The following is a 14,412-nucleotide window of genomic DNA, read 5'->3' as shown; positions in this document are numbered from 1 at the left end:
TACCATGACCTGGGGAGGTGGACTGGTACAGTGGTATAAGAAGGTAGAAAAATACAATGAGCTTTTCTGTTTCTCTGTCTTTGGAAATAAATCAAAACATTTTTCTTAATCAACCAAATCATATTTCTTTGGTCAAATAGAATCCGATCTTTCCGTTATAAACAATCCCTCCGTTAAAGAAATCTTTGACCGACCCTGTGTGTACGATCCTGAGTCAAAGTACCAATTGTTTTTCCCAGTCAAATTTTAATCATCAAAGAACTCTGTTTTCCCCGTCCAAAAAAGAAAAACGATTCCCATCAGAATGAGACACACTTATAAAGGTAAGGTTCAAGCTGCATCACTGTTTCCATTATACTAGAAATGGCTTCTCTTCCTAGGCTAAAGATCCAAATGAACCTGCACATAAGAATTATGAAGCCATCAATCTTGGATTCTTAATGCTGCCCAGGAAGGTTAGTAAAAACCCAGTCAGCCTTGTGGAATGTGGATACTGTCTCAGTTGGATTTGCAGTACTAACTACGGTTACACATTCAGCATTCAGTATTGCCAAAGTAAACATTCATGCCTTCATAATAAAAAAAAAACATTCATGCCTTGACTGAAGTCAACTGGAACTGAACTTGGCCACCATGCAGAATTGCTGATATTAATGATAAGTCTTTGGAAGATTTACAAATATACAGACAGGACAGCAGTGAAAGGTGGAGCTGCGATTTTCTCTATTGATTAGCATGGATACAGTAGTGTTGCTTCTCAGAAAAAACTGAATAAAGAATCAATTAAATACTAATTTGACAGTGGTAAAGGAACAAAATTTAGGCCACAAGAAGCTACAATTTAATCAAATCAAAATTCTGACGCTGCATCCAAATTTCAAACAGGGAGGGTAACCTGATGGCTTCTGTGGTTAAAGGCAAAAGATAACCAAAAACTGTTATACGAACAAAGCATGGTATATACATCATCCCCATTGCTGTTACCTGCGAAGATCTGAATGGAGAAAGCTTTCATAATGTGTTCCATTAAGTGCTTTTTGGACATCACCCCAATTCTCAACCTGATTAGACAATGAACCTTTGTGAATCTTCACCTGACGACTCTTTAAATCTCTTTGTGGAACCTTGAGAAAATCTTGAACGTCTTTTAATTTCTGCAAACATGCAAATTTAAAATTTCAGAATAAAGTCGTGTCATGCAACTGAAGGATATTAAATTACATCAACCAATATAAGAAAAAGTTGATTGTTAATACAATTGTCTTACACTGCGGTTTTTAACAACATCCTCATAATATAGGATAATATGTCGGGTGCTGTTGAAATATTGAAATGCTTTGGCAGTTCTATCCTCAACTTGCTTCAGGTCGGCTAAGAGCAAAGTTGTATTGATTGTAGGCTTGTATTTTGCAAGTATCTCTGCCTGCAGCAATCAAATATATTAAGCTTGCAAAACAAGTACAAAATGAGAGAGAGAGAGAGAGAGAGAGGGGAACCTCTTGATGAGAATGCACGTGAGACTTGTGGGTTCCGTTCAGTAGCTTCACATCTCGATCATAAGTATTTGCGAGCACAGAGATCAACCTACGCAGCAGATTTCTTCGAAAGAGAAAGATAGCCGCAACACCTCGAGTGTTGAAGTACTCCACTATTTGTTCATGATTATGCATCAATCCCTGCATCAGTTGTTACAATAGATGATTAACTAGCTGTTCCCTGTGTTTAACAAGAACATCAGAGCGGAATAAAAAAATCCACAACATGAAGTGAAGATAATGAATGAACTGCAAACCATTTGTTCATGAGAAATAACGTTGGATGGAAATTTATGGACCCAAATCAAAACACGGCATGGGTCTAACTGATTGATTCCTCCCTTAACTATGGTATGTTCACATAATGATCATCTTAAGTGATAAGTTACTAAACTAAACCTCTATCTCATTAGTTACAATGAGAAATTTCTATACTTCAAAAAGCAAAAAACTGTTATAACAGGCTACTTAAAAAGATGTGGAAAAATCTGAGGAGCAATATCTAGATAAAACCAGATTGTTCACATTTTTTTACAGCAGGTGCAGAAAGGTTCATAGCTAGCTAGACTCGATGCAAGCACACCTCTCTAAAATATACATTTATATCATTCATGCAGATTATATCATTTATATAACATTAAATTTTGACATAATCTTTCAAATATTCCATTTCCAATTCTCACAGGAGGAACTTCAATCACCAACCTTATTAGTTGTATAAAAGAAAAAAGATTTGAAAAGCGGTACATTAAAATTATATAATGTTCAAGCTTAACAGTTGCGCCTGACATTTATGTTAGTCACACTGTTTACTCCATACATTCTCTGAACTAGTAGCACTGCCCCTTAGTAAACATTTTCCTCCAAGACAATCAGACAAGCTTCTTTTAGGGACATGAAAACCTTACACTACAAGAATCTTTGTAATTGTTTTAAAAATAGAGACTATAAGACAGCATAGTCCACAATATCATGATATGACAAATATGATATGAGGAACTGCCAAAAGGAGAGAAATGAACCACACACAAATGTCTTAGTCTCTCACGAAAAAAATGACTGCGCTGTTGAATAACATAACTAGCTAAAAAATGCATATGCAAGCATTACCTGATTAAGCATCCACTTTAGGCCAACTGCAGCTGTGCACTCATTCTTTGAGGCACTACTGAGCCAATCTAGATTGTACACTCTGTCCAAAGTCTCTGAAATTGTTGACATGTTACTTCTCCTGACTTTAACAGAGAAAATCTCCCCATTTGAGCTTATGTTAGTATGATTATTCAGTAGCGTCTCAAACCAACCACTCCCAGACCTCTGCATTGAGAAAATTGCAAAATATCTCACAGGATTGCACGCACATTCAGCCCTATTTATATACACAAGAAAAGTCATATCATTACCGTTTAAATAGAACCAAACTTGAAAGCAAAACAATCATGAATATACCTGCTATAAGTTGTGGGCTTTGGGAAGTGCACATAAGGCGCTTCTTCCGGTTCAATATAAGGTTTCTGGCACGGCTTTTGAATCACCTCAGGGATGCTTAAGAATCTGATTGAGGTACCAGTCCTGATTTGCTTTAAACAAACTGAGCATATATAGACACCACAGAGCATTACAAACAACACGACAATCGTCCTAAGCAATAAAGGCGATTTCTTTGGCAATAAATCCTGTAATTCATGAAATCAGAAAATGCAGAATAAAGGGTCAGTCACAGGGAATGAAAATGACAAGGGTAATTACTAATTAGTCATCAAAGCATCCAAACTTTGAAAACACAATCTGATCTAGCTAGCAACTCATGATTACTATAGACATTCATATGATTTAGTATCAGCTAATACAGCTGTTAAGTCTTATTCGATAGTATGATTACAAGCTGTTTCTATTATAACACGAGGAAAACAAAATCTGGGTTTGCATCAGCTTGAAAGCATAGCAAAAGCACCCCAGGATTCAGGAACAAAAAGACTAATATTGCAACACCCAGATCGGGGCAATTCATGCAACCCCATAAAAATAATCAAACAAATGAAAAGAAGCAGAATCTAATACCCAAAGGCAAGAATGAGGTAAAAGACAAACAACAGTATCAAAATGGCATGGTTAGAAATAAAATAGAAAAGGGTGTGTGAAGAGCTTAAAGGAGAAGCAAAGAAACAGCAGACCTTGGTGAAAGAGCTGTGATCATCAGCCATTGTACAGATGCTTCAAAACAAAGCCAGTGAAAAAGCATTGGGCAGAGTCTCAAAATGTTCCTCCTTCTCCTTCTCCTTTAGCTTTAGCCCTCATAATAACAGCCATTGATTCAAAACCCAGAAAGATGGAGAGAATGAGAGAAAAGCAAAAGCAAGACAGAGAAGGAGTTTAGTGTTTAATGGGGTTTGAGCTTTTTCTCGTGAAGAACAAAATGATTAGAGATGCTTGAGACCCGTTTGGCTCTGCTTTTGTGTCTCTCTGTCTCTCTGTGTTTAATTTTTTTTTGGTTGGGATTTTGGAGTTTCTCAGTGTTGTGCTGTAGGACGGGGGACTCCAGTGTGTACACGAGGACGGCTTTAAAAGCGAGGGTTGAAACTGCGTCGTTTGGGGAGGATTGTAGGTTGGTTATAATCACCGTACAGCACTGATCCAGGAAGAAAGGACATTAACGTTTGACGATTTCCCAAAAGTTCTGTTGCTGTTTCCGACGTAAAATGCCTTCTTTACTCCAAATAAGCATAGTGTAGGAAGGGGGATAATGATATTGTTTGTGTTTATTTAATTTAGTAATTAACTTTGAAAAAGAAAAATATAATATTCAGGTGAAGAAGCCCACAATCATTTATAATTATTTGTAATGGGCTTCACGTCCGTCTAAATGGCTAAATCAAAAATTATATCTTGATGAATTTTAGGGTCGGTCAAAGTTACCAGAAGATGTGAAAGTTCAGGCTACGTATGTTTGATTTGCATAAATGAAATATGTCATTTGTATTTTTCATACCTGCACTTTTAGAGCCGACACTGAAGATCAGACCGCCCTTCGCTTTCTTTGCTCATCGAAATCTCTAATCTCTATGTTAAGGAACGTCTAGTGAGAGTGGCGTCGAGTTACCAAAGTTACTAATGAGAAAAATGCCAGGTACTATCAATTATAATATTTATTAGTTCTTTAATGAATAAAATATATAATATTGATTAAAGTAATCATACATTAATATTTATGAATCAAAGCATAAAGTTGAAAACTCGAATTAGAATTCTTGATATAACTGTTATTTTGTACACATAAATCCCAAACTGCATTCTCATTGCTCAACTATATCACACACACAACTCAAAGTAACCTTTGATAAGAACATCATCTATCGCTTGCTCGCAATTTGCCTAATCATTTTGTTCAATGATCTCATCCTTACGAGTACTTGAATTCAACAGCGCCACACATATAAGAAAGATGGCAGGCAAAAGGGAGACCTTGATTGGATTTGTACCACAGCGAATGTAGTAAACATATTGAATCGTCGAGCAAATGCACTGAAAGATGCTACCAAGTAATCCGAAGCAATCACGAAGGTTACCAAATAGTACATAACGAGAATTGGGATAACGAAACCACCATAACGTGCCACAACGCCTCAGTACAACTCTTTCCTTTATACCCTTGTGAATGAGCTCACATATGCAAGTGAGTAGAGATGCAATGGCTAAGAGCATACCAAAGAAAGCATTCAAGGGCTTACTTGGAGATGATTCCTGATCAAAGAACACGGAAGAAATCTCTAGGATGAGACCAACGAGCAAATAGGTCCAATCTGCTGAAGTAGCCTACATTACAGATTAATATTAGGATCAGTAAATTGGAGATAATAAAAGAAAAGGAAAATGCTCATTTGCACAAAAAAACAAAAGTCAAATCTCATTCCAATGACAATAAGACTTTTAACCCTAATTGAATGAGATATTAGCTTATTTGTGCCCAAATACACAAATCTTTATTAAATACATAATAAAATAATATTTTTGAGACATTTTTACCCTTGTGTCTTATACACATTTAGAGAGAGAAAATAGAAGAGAGAGAGGACTTTGTCGGAGCCTTGCCAGACTCCGGTCACCAGTCCACGGACTCCAGTCACCGGTCGCCGGAATCCGGTCACCAGAATATTACTGACCCCCAGTAAACTTGTTATCCACCCCAATAACATATTACTGACCCCTAGTAAACTTGTTATCCACATCAAAACCGATTCACCTTCACCAATTCACCTGCACAAGCCCAGTCTTCATGTGAAGTTTCCAGATCGGGGATCAGAGAGAGAGAGAGAGAGAGAGAGAGAGAGAGAGAGAGAGAGAGAGAGAACATATCGTGAATGAGAGGTGTAGGGAGAGTTGTGAGATAGTTAGGTTAGGGATAAAGAAGTAATTTTAATAAAATTAATTGAAATGAGCAATAATTTTTTTTTATTGAAATGGGCAATAAGGCCCAATAATTAATACTAAATGGGTATTATTCCAAGAAAGGGGAAAGGGAATTTTGGACAATACTTTATGATTCAGGTGCTCTTAATTGGACAGGCATACCAATTTAAGGACCCTGAAGTCCTGAACGTACTCATTCAGGAATGAACCTCTAATCAATTGCATTATATAATTAGAAATTAAAAGTTACAGAAGGTACCTTTGAGAAACTTTTAGCAGTCAAGTATAAATCATTTGGTCTGGGCATCTTGATCACAATGTCTTTCTTCAGTAAATTCAGTCTATTTCTATCCTGCAAAAAAAAAAAAACAAATTGCATTGACCCTCAACTCATTTAACGAATTGAATGTAAACATTAGGCATTACTCGATAATAATTTTAATATTAAAGTAATATTCTATATAATATGTCGATTCTAAATTTGAACTTACAGTGTTCTCCAGTAGAATATGGTTAAAATCATTGAACCATACTCTCCTAGGACGTTCAAGCTTCAATAGTGACTCTTGTTGAACTATTTCTTTGCCCATTTCTTCTAACAAATCAATCATCTGGATATGATTTTCATCGATAGATATCAGAGACTTTTCCTTGAGTACTTCAATACCATATTCTGGGTTGTGGTGGAAACTATCTAGCATTTTTTTCACATAGTTCTTATCTTTACCATTTAAGAAACATGCAATGTGAAGAAATACTTCCTTGACCGAGTCTTCCAGTGCATTGTAACTTATCTTAAGAATTTCTTGAATCCTCAAGCTAGATGCTCTTTGGTAACCATCGAAAATTGTTTTCCATTCATCTATAGTTTTACCACGTAGAAGTGATCCTAAAACTATGAGACCTAATGGAATCCCCTGAGCATAGTGTACAATTGTAGGTGCGAGTTTGGCATAATCATGAGGCAGTTTACTTTGGAAAGCATTCCAACTAAAGAGCTCCAACACTTCACCAAAATCTAATTCCTTGACCTCGTGCATCAGGTAATTAACTTGATGAGAAGTTAGTAGATTCTTATCTCTAGTTGTGATGATAATTCTACTACCCAAGCCGAACGACTCAGATCCTCCAATTAATATGCTTAACTCATCCATTTGTTTCACATCATCAATAATCAAGAGAACCCTTTTGTCTCTCAACATATCCCTTATCATGCTGATTTGTTCATCAATATTGGCGACCTCCATCTGCTTCCCTTCTAAAATCTCAAATATCTTTTGTGGTTGGATTGGCCCTCCATGTGTAGTTGAATTGTCCTGAACACACTCCAGAAAATAGCCAACTTCAAACTTATGGACAATTGAATTATAAACTGCTTTGGCTAACGTTGTCTTGCCTATTCCAGCAATCCCACATATACCTACGGTGCAAACATCATCTACTTCAACACCTAAAAGTTGATAGATATCTTGTGTTCGAGATTCTATGCCAACAAGATACTTAGCCACATTCAAATAGGTACGATTTAACACTTGTACTGAAATCTCTTCAATGATGTTTTCAATAAATGTAGACTCGCGCCTGCGATTTGCAGAAATCCAACATATAAGGGAAATGCTGATGAATGAATCATCAGGATATATTATTATGAAGTATATACATGAATAGTAAGGTTAGGGTATGTTAATGCATGTGATGCATCAACTTTGTACTGAGTTGTAAAATAAGTTCTCAAAGTTGTAATATAAGTCGTTAAAGTTGTAAAAAAAAAAAATAGTTACATTAGTCCTCATTTGTCCTTAAAGTGGTAATTGAGTTCTCAAAGTTGTAATATGAATTCTTAAAGTTGTAACAACTTTTTTTTAATCACTTTGAGGACTCAATTACCACTTTAAGCACACATTTTACTAGTTTAAGGACACATGATTATTAATGTTGTAACTAGAAAATTTTACAACTTTAAAGACTCATATTACAACTTTGAGGACTAATATTACTAATTTAAGGACTCAATTTACAAAGTTAATGTATCACATCATTCACATGTATTACAACATTGTAGAATTTTCCATGAACTAAATATATATATTGTTTTAACTAATTAAATATCAAGCTTATTTTTGAATCAAAGTTCAACCAATTCATAAATTCAGCATCCAGTATCAAGATAACACATTCATCATGACCGACAATAAGAGCTAGCTACTTCTTAAGACTCACAATTCTAGCCTAGACTAGACTTAAAAGCTAAAATACACCCACCTTTTGGTTACAATTTCTAACACCTTTATTTAACAGACGCATGATTATTGTACAAGAAGGGATAAAGGGTACCAACCACACTAATATGAGCTTGCGACCGACTCAAATCAAGTCTTGTTTGCAGAGGACGAATCACACTCCTCTTATGCCGTTTCAATACCTTGCTTCTTCCTTTCTAGGTATCAGATCAAGTTCCAATTTGCAAAACTCGATCAGTTCCATCTACATATCCTCAATAATTGTCATTTGTTTCTTTTTGGACTTATCCATTGGCGCTATCCTTTTTCCCTTATATTTTCCTTATCCTGCAAATGAAAAAGATTGTTGCAACCTTGGGACGTTTTGCTTCCCTTCAGCCACCCCAACTTCTTCTTCTGTGGTGCGACCCACAACTTCCCATTGTAGTGCTGAACCACAATTGACATGTTATCCTCCACAGTTACTGCCTTGGACTAGATGTACCTTTGCTAAGGTCGTGGGAGTTCAAATGTGGCCAACAGTTTTAGATGGTTGACCAAAGGAGGAGCCGCAGATTGAAACCTACCTTCAGCAAGTGGACCTACAGTATACAAAATTGCTACATGGAACTGACAGGAGCTACTACTTGTGTCGCCACCGCTGCCTCAATCTCTTGTGTTGCACCACCATTGCCAGCAACCTCATTCCCTATAGTCATCACATTTGATCGATTCAACAATGCTTCAACTAGAGGCAGAGCAGCCTCCGAGATTTGAAGCTACTGGAACCAGCTCACTAGAATGCTGATGCAATAAAAGTATGGAGGGCTAACAAGCATTACACCCCAAATAGATGGAGAATTCTCAAGCGAAGAACTCTATAGGATAAATCTAGAATCCACTAGAAAATAAGAGAATAGAACTCTTAAGGTTTTTGACTAAAATTGATAAACTAAATGTCTACTACCTATAAGGGTGCTTATATATATAGGAGAAAACAAACTCTAGGGCGACTAACAACCAAGCCTAAAAGCTCACGGATTAAAATCAAATCAAATCCAAAACAAACTAAAATGCTGAAGAATAAGTGAATTTCTGTTTTGAGGCCCAAGACGAACTCGTCTGGTCGTTCCCTTTCCAGAAAGGTGTAATAATTAGCATTCGAACACCCAAAGCCAAATATGCAGCAAATCGGGTTTTGACTTGCAACGATAATCTGTTCCTCAATCACCTCTGCCATCTTACGTCAAATGCATTTCAGTTGAGACAATATGAATACAATGGTGGACTATGGGCCATGCTTGTCACTATTTAACATCATGGTGGCCATATAGGCTTTGGTTTCTTGAATGTGAGGGTTCGCTCATGTCGCTCAACAAGGTTGCAACTTGCAGCTTGATAGGTTGTTTGTTCGGATCTTCGACTTGGTCGGGGCAGATCAGAAGATTGGTAAAAGATGGTTCAAGTACTTGTTGTGGTTGTTCTAGGATTGGGTGCAGATGAGAGATCAATTTGCTCTAGTATCAGGTCTTCTTCCCTCTGGCCTGATGCACTTCATGGATCCGTTCTCAGGTATGTGCTTAGGGATCGATGTTGGGTGGGTTGTTTCCTAACTAGGATGGTGAAGCAACGAAAGTGGGTGATAGGTTAGCTTTAATGACGATGATGGTGATCTAATTCCTAATTGGCTGGAATTTGGGCGTAGGGACCTATCATTGGGCTCTTTATGCCTAATTAATTTCTTTTGTTTTAGCTTGATGTTTATTTTTTTATTATTTTTAGGTGGCATTTAGTCATTTATAAATTCCTACTATAGGATAGTAGGACGAGGTGGGCATTGTCTCAGTTAGTGCATTTGAGTGCCGAGCTTGGCCTAAAACGACATCGAGTACCTTGCATCGTGAAATAGTCGTAACCTCCTAGTCATTGGTAGTATTTTCCACTGACAACATAGTGGGAAAGCTGATAAACATAATTATTTATGGCTCTGCATGAGCATTATGTTTTTGGTATATCGTTAAAATTGTGAAGCAAACGAGCAAACAAAGTAGCCAATGATGCACTATTTGCTAAATGATATTTGTTAGAATGCATAGGTTATGTCAAGATTCCTAATATTATTTTAGGATATTTCTACGCTATGAGGTGTAGGCATTATAACAACATCTTTAACAATGCTAGCCATTTTTGAGTTAAATTTTAGTCAAATTAGCTAAAATGTCATTTTGGCTAGCTACTTTAGAAATACATTTGCATTAATGCTCTCTATTTTAGCTAGTATTAAATTAATATTATTCTTCAATTGTAAATTAAATAGTTTATATGTATTTATATATCACATAATAAAATATCTTAAAATGAATGAATTAAATTATAGAGAGCCTTATTTGAGTCATCTCTCTCTATAATCTATATGGATCAGGATCCTCTATTTGGCTAATGTCTATCCTTGTTTGTCCTTGACTTTTAATCTCAACTGTTTGTTCAAAATCCAAAGGCCATTAACTATACACCTCAGCACCTGACTATTAATTTACCCAAAGTGAGAGTTCCAACGAAGATGACAATTTTTCTTCTGTTATCTTCATCGTCCCTTGGTCTTCTCCTCCTTCTCAATCTTCCTTTCCGCTGGTTTTCTTAAAAATTTTAATCTATCTTGGGCATAGAGATAACTGATCGAGATCGAGCCCATGGAGATTCTCTCTTACATATTCAATTTTCAATCTTATACAGTTATACAACAATTTTCAATCTGTTGAAAACTAATTAACCACAAGCACTTCTGGGTATGAATCAACGAACTTGGTCAAGCTTCTTTGCTTTTGTTCTTGCTGGTTCGGATCCAAAGGATCAATGAGACACACAATTTTGCATCATTCAGTACGAATTGAAAAAAATAAAATAAAAATTAAGGAAACTCTTAGATATCAGAAAATAGGGCTGGGCATCTTCGGTTCGGGTCGGTTTTAGGACGAAACCAAAACCAATCTGAATTATTCCGTTTAATGTTTTTTCCAATCAAATTTGGATTTTAAACCTTTGACCCGAATATTAGGCCCATCAGAATTTTTGGATCGGTTCGGGTCGGTTTCAGTTTTGGTCCATATTTGAAAAACTTTTTGCCCATCTACTATCTTACTGTAAAATTGAACTTCAAGTTTTTAACTTGAGTAATATGTTTTTTTTATAAGGAAAAATATAAACTCAAAATACAACAAGCAATCCAATGCACTCCCAATCTTTTCTAGATTAATAGATTTTTTTAAGAAATGAGTTGAATGAGAAATTGTCTTTTTAAATGTAAGAAAGTACACTGTAAGTAGAGATGAAATCAACTAATAATATTAACATTTCAGGTATATAAATTATATATATTTACACATCATATAATTCGGATCGGTTCTGTTATTTTCGGTTTGTTTAAGAGCTTGAACCAGATCCAATCCGATCTAAACCGGTTCAGTTCGGTTCACTACTTGTTTTGACCCAAATGGTTTGGTTCGGTTATCTGATCCGGTTTTCGGTTCGGTTCGGTCGATTTTTGCACACATTCGGTTAAATGCCCAGCCCTATCAGAAAATACCAAACTAACCACAACCCAGAAAACTATGAGGAAATTTTGCATGATTGCAAAAATGAAATTTCATAATTCCACATTTAAGGAAACAAAAGAGTTGATGATGAGGACTGAGAGCATCAACCAGAAATCTGGGTTGCATCTGGTCTCTTTGAATTCTACTTATCAATTTCTTGCATGTCATCAAGTTTCGTTGTTTTTGAATTAATTCAACCCATCCATTGTCTTAGCTTCAACCTTCAAGTCACTGAACCAAAACTAAATTGTGAATCTTGCAATAAGAATTGGGTGGTGATCAGAAAGAGAAAAAGAGGACGCTGATAATTGCCCAGATAAACTCATCCACCACGCTTAGCCTGACCAAATTGAGAATGATTACCCAACTGTGCAAGAACATAACCAGAATAAAAATCTGAAAAAAAGGGATGAAGAGCTGGAGAAGTGAAGAGAAGGACGGAGAGATGTCAGATGACGGAAAATAAACGGCGTAATTCGTGTAAACTCAACTAGTGGGTAATAAATAATGAGATGCTGAGGTGTATAGTTAATGGCCTTTGGATTTTGAACGAACGGTTGAAATTAAAAGTCAAGGACAAACAAGGATAGACATTAGCCAAGGAGAGGATCCTAATCCAATCTATATTTAGCTAGCGAGATAGCTAATAGTTATAATAGCTAAACTTTGACTACTCTACTGAAGCTCCTAAAATGTGTAAAAAAGCTAAACACACTATCTAAAATAGCTAAAGAACCAAAATATATAGAGAGCCTACTAAAGATGTTATAACCTTATTGTATTTTATGGTTTCATTAATAGTTATGGGTTGTGAGCAGCTGTTTGGCCATACTTTCAAAATATTGTGTAGAGATGACATTATATTTTATGGTTATTTCATAACAAAAAGATTAATGTCCCCGGATATAGTATTTAGGAGTCTCAGATTTCATTCTACTAATAGTAGAGTACTTAGGCCATCTCCAATAATAGAGAGCTATATTGGGGCCGGGGCTAAAATTTGGCCCCCATAATATTATTTTTTATTCTTGAACAAATGAACCATCTCCAATAAGAAGGGGCTAAATATTTTATGATTTTAGATTTTGGACAACTTAGCTTGTTTGCATTCATTTGTAATAATGAAAGTTTCCTTTAGTTCTACATAAATTTTAACATTTATTGAATAAATAAAATAATACATAAACCTCACTTTTGTTTTTTCTTTTTGGATTTATATCCAAAGGTTGAAGGCAAATAATTTTTTTTGAATAGTTAAAACAAATTGATTAATATCAACCATGCATATTCCATTAAAGTTTTGAATATCATTCGATTACAAGCCTTATTTAACATGGACCACTGGATAACCATTTTTATGCATGAGACGCATGTATTTTATTAAAATAATGTTGTTGTTCTGTGGGTCCCACAAGAACCAAAGGGTCACCTTGAGGGCTATTTGCAGCCCTCTACACCCACCTTCAGCCTTATTGCCCTATTGACCTTTGTTGTTAGAGTTCATTGTTTATAGAAAAAGAATAAAGGGCTCATATAGCTCTCTCTATTGGAGATGACCTTAGCTTTGTAGTACTTAATTATGAAAGTGACCGTTACAAACTTAAGGGGAAAAAGGGTGATTTCCTAAGCATGGTTTCAAGCAGAATTGATCTTATTGGTAGTTTCTTTTCAAAAGTGGATTGTTCTTGTAGCTAATTTGGATACTTATTTTCAACTAATAACAATGAACTACTTAACTAGTTTTCTAACTTTAACTCATATTTACAGATTGCTAGTTTTCTCAGTAAAGAGAAAAAAGGGAAGAAAAATATGTTTGAGTAATTAAAATGTTCAGAAGTTTACCCGTCCCCGAAAATCCACGCAGCCAAGTTTGCTGCATCATTAAGGGCTGTTCTCCACCTCATCACCTTCTCCATGTCATCCTCGAATTTAGATTCATGGTTAACAAGTGCCTCACCAAAACTACCATGCTGGTTTCTTACATCTGACGGATCCACCTTATAATAAATTGGCCAAACAATTTGATTCGTTGATTGTTTACATTGCATGATCTCAACGAGTTCATCCAAGCACCACTCCGAGGACGCAAAATTTTCAGAGAATAAAATGACAGAAATCCTTGACTCTCCAATCGCTTGGAAAATCATTGGCAATGTAAGTTCCTCTCCTCTATTCAGGACCTCATCAGCTAGGAATGTTTTGATTCCCTTTTGAAGCAAATTGCTATACAAATGGTCTGCAAAATGATAGCGTGTATCCGCGCCTCTATAACATATAAAGACATCGTAAGTCCATGAATGAGCTAAAGGAGTGGAAGAGGAGGAGGAGGCTCTTAATCGAGTACTAGTCTTCATGGAACAAAATGGTGCTGATCATGCCAAAGCCTTTTCTTGTTATAAATATGTGTTTCTGTGAGCCTGTGGGTCACTTGCGTAACTTCACAAGTTACAGAGCAGTTTCCAGGTACCATCGATGGATGTTCTTCTTCTTTGTAGCTACATTCAATATTCAAATGCATGGGTGAATGTGAAGTCAACTTAATATAAAGTCAACTAATTGTGAGGCAACACGCCATACACTACCTTCGTTGCAAATTGCAATTCTGGAGTTTACAAATTCAGTTGCGGGTATATATATATATATATATATATATATATC

General features: G+C 36.0%; 2 protein-coding genes across 2 annotated transcripts; both read right to left on the bottom strand.

Annotated features, from left to right (window-relative positions):
- Positions 1-872: 872 nt before the first annotated feature.
- On the bottom strand, positions 873-3,964 carry LOC101305349. Its single transcript, XM_004294793.1, has 6 exons — positions 3,710-3,964; positions 2,985-3,211; positions 2,646-2,904; positions 1,497-1,676; positions 1,268-1,423; positions 873-1,154 (listed from the first exon to the last, which is right to left on the bottom strand). Exons 1-6 carry the CDS (start codon positions 3,737-3,739, stop codon positions 981-983), a joined length of 1,026 nt encoding a protein of 341 aa, XP_004294841.1. The 5' UTR covers positions 3,740-3,964; the 3' UTR covers positions 873-980.
- A 943-nt stretch (positions 3,965-4,907) lies between these two features.
- LOC101304558 (TMV resistance protein N-like) lies at positions 4,908-14,108 on the bottom strand. The gene is made up of 4 exons (XM_004296039.1): positions 13,597-14,108; positions 6,434-7,523; positions 6,202-6,294; positions 4,908-5,348 (listed from the first exon to the last, which is right to left on the bottom strand). The coding sequence occupies exons 1-4, from the start codon at positions 14,106-14,108 to the stop codon at positions 4,908-4,910; spliced, it is 2,136 nt and encodes a 711-aa protein (XP_004296087.1).
- Between the last annotated feature and the right edge of the window lie 304 nt (positions 14,109-14,412).

The sequence above is a fragment of the Fragaria vesca genome, linkage group LG3 (assembly GCF_000184155.1).
Source record: "Fragaria vesca subsp. vesca linkage group LG3, FraVesHawaii_1.0, whole genome shotgun sequence".
Taxonomy (NCBI): domain Eukaryota; kingdom Viridiplantae; phylum Streptophyta; class Magnoliopsida; order Rosales; family Rosaceae; genus Fragaria; species Fragaria vesca.
This window is presented reverse-complemented; position numbering and strand designations above follow the sequence as displayed.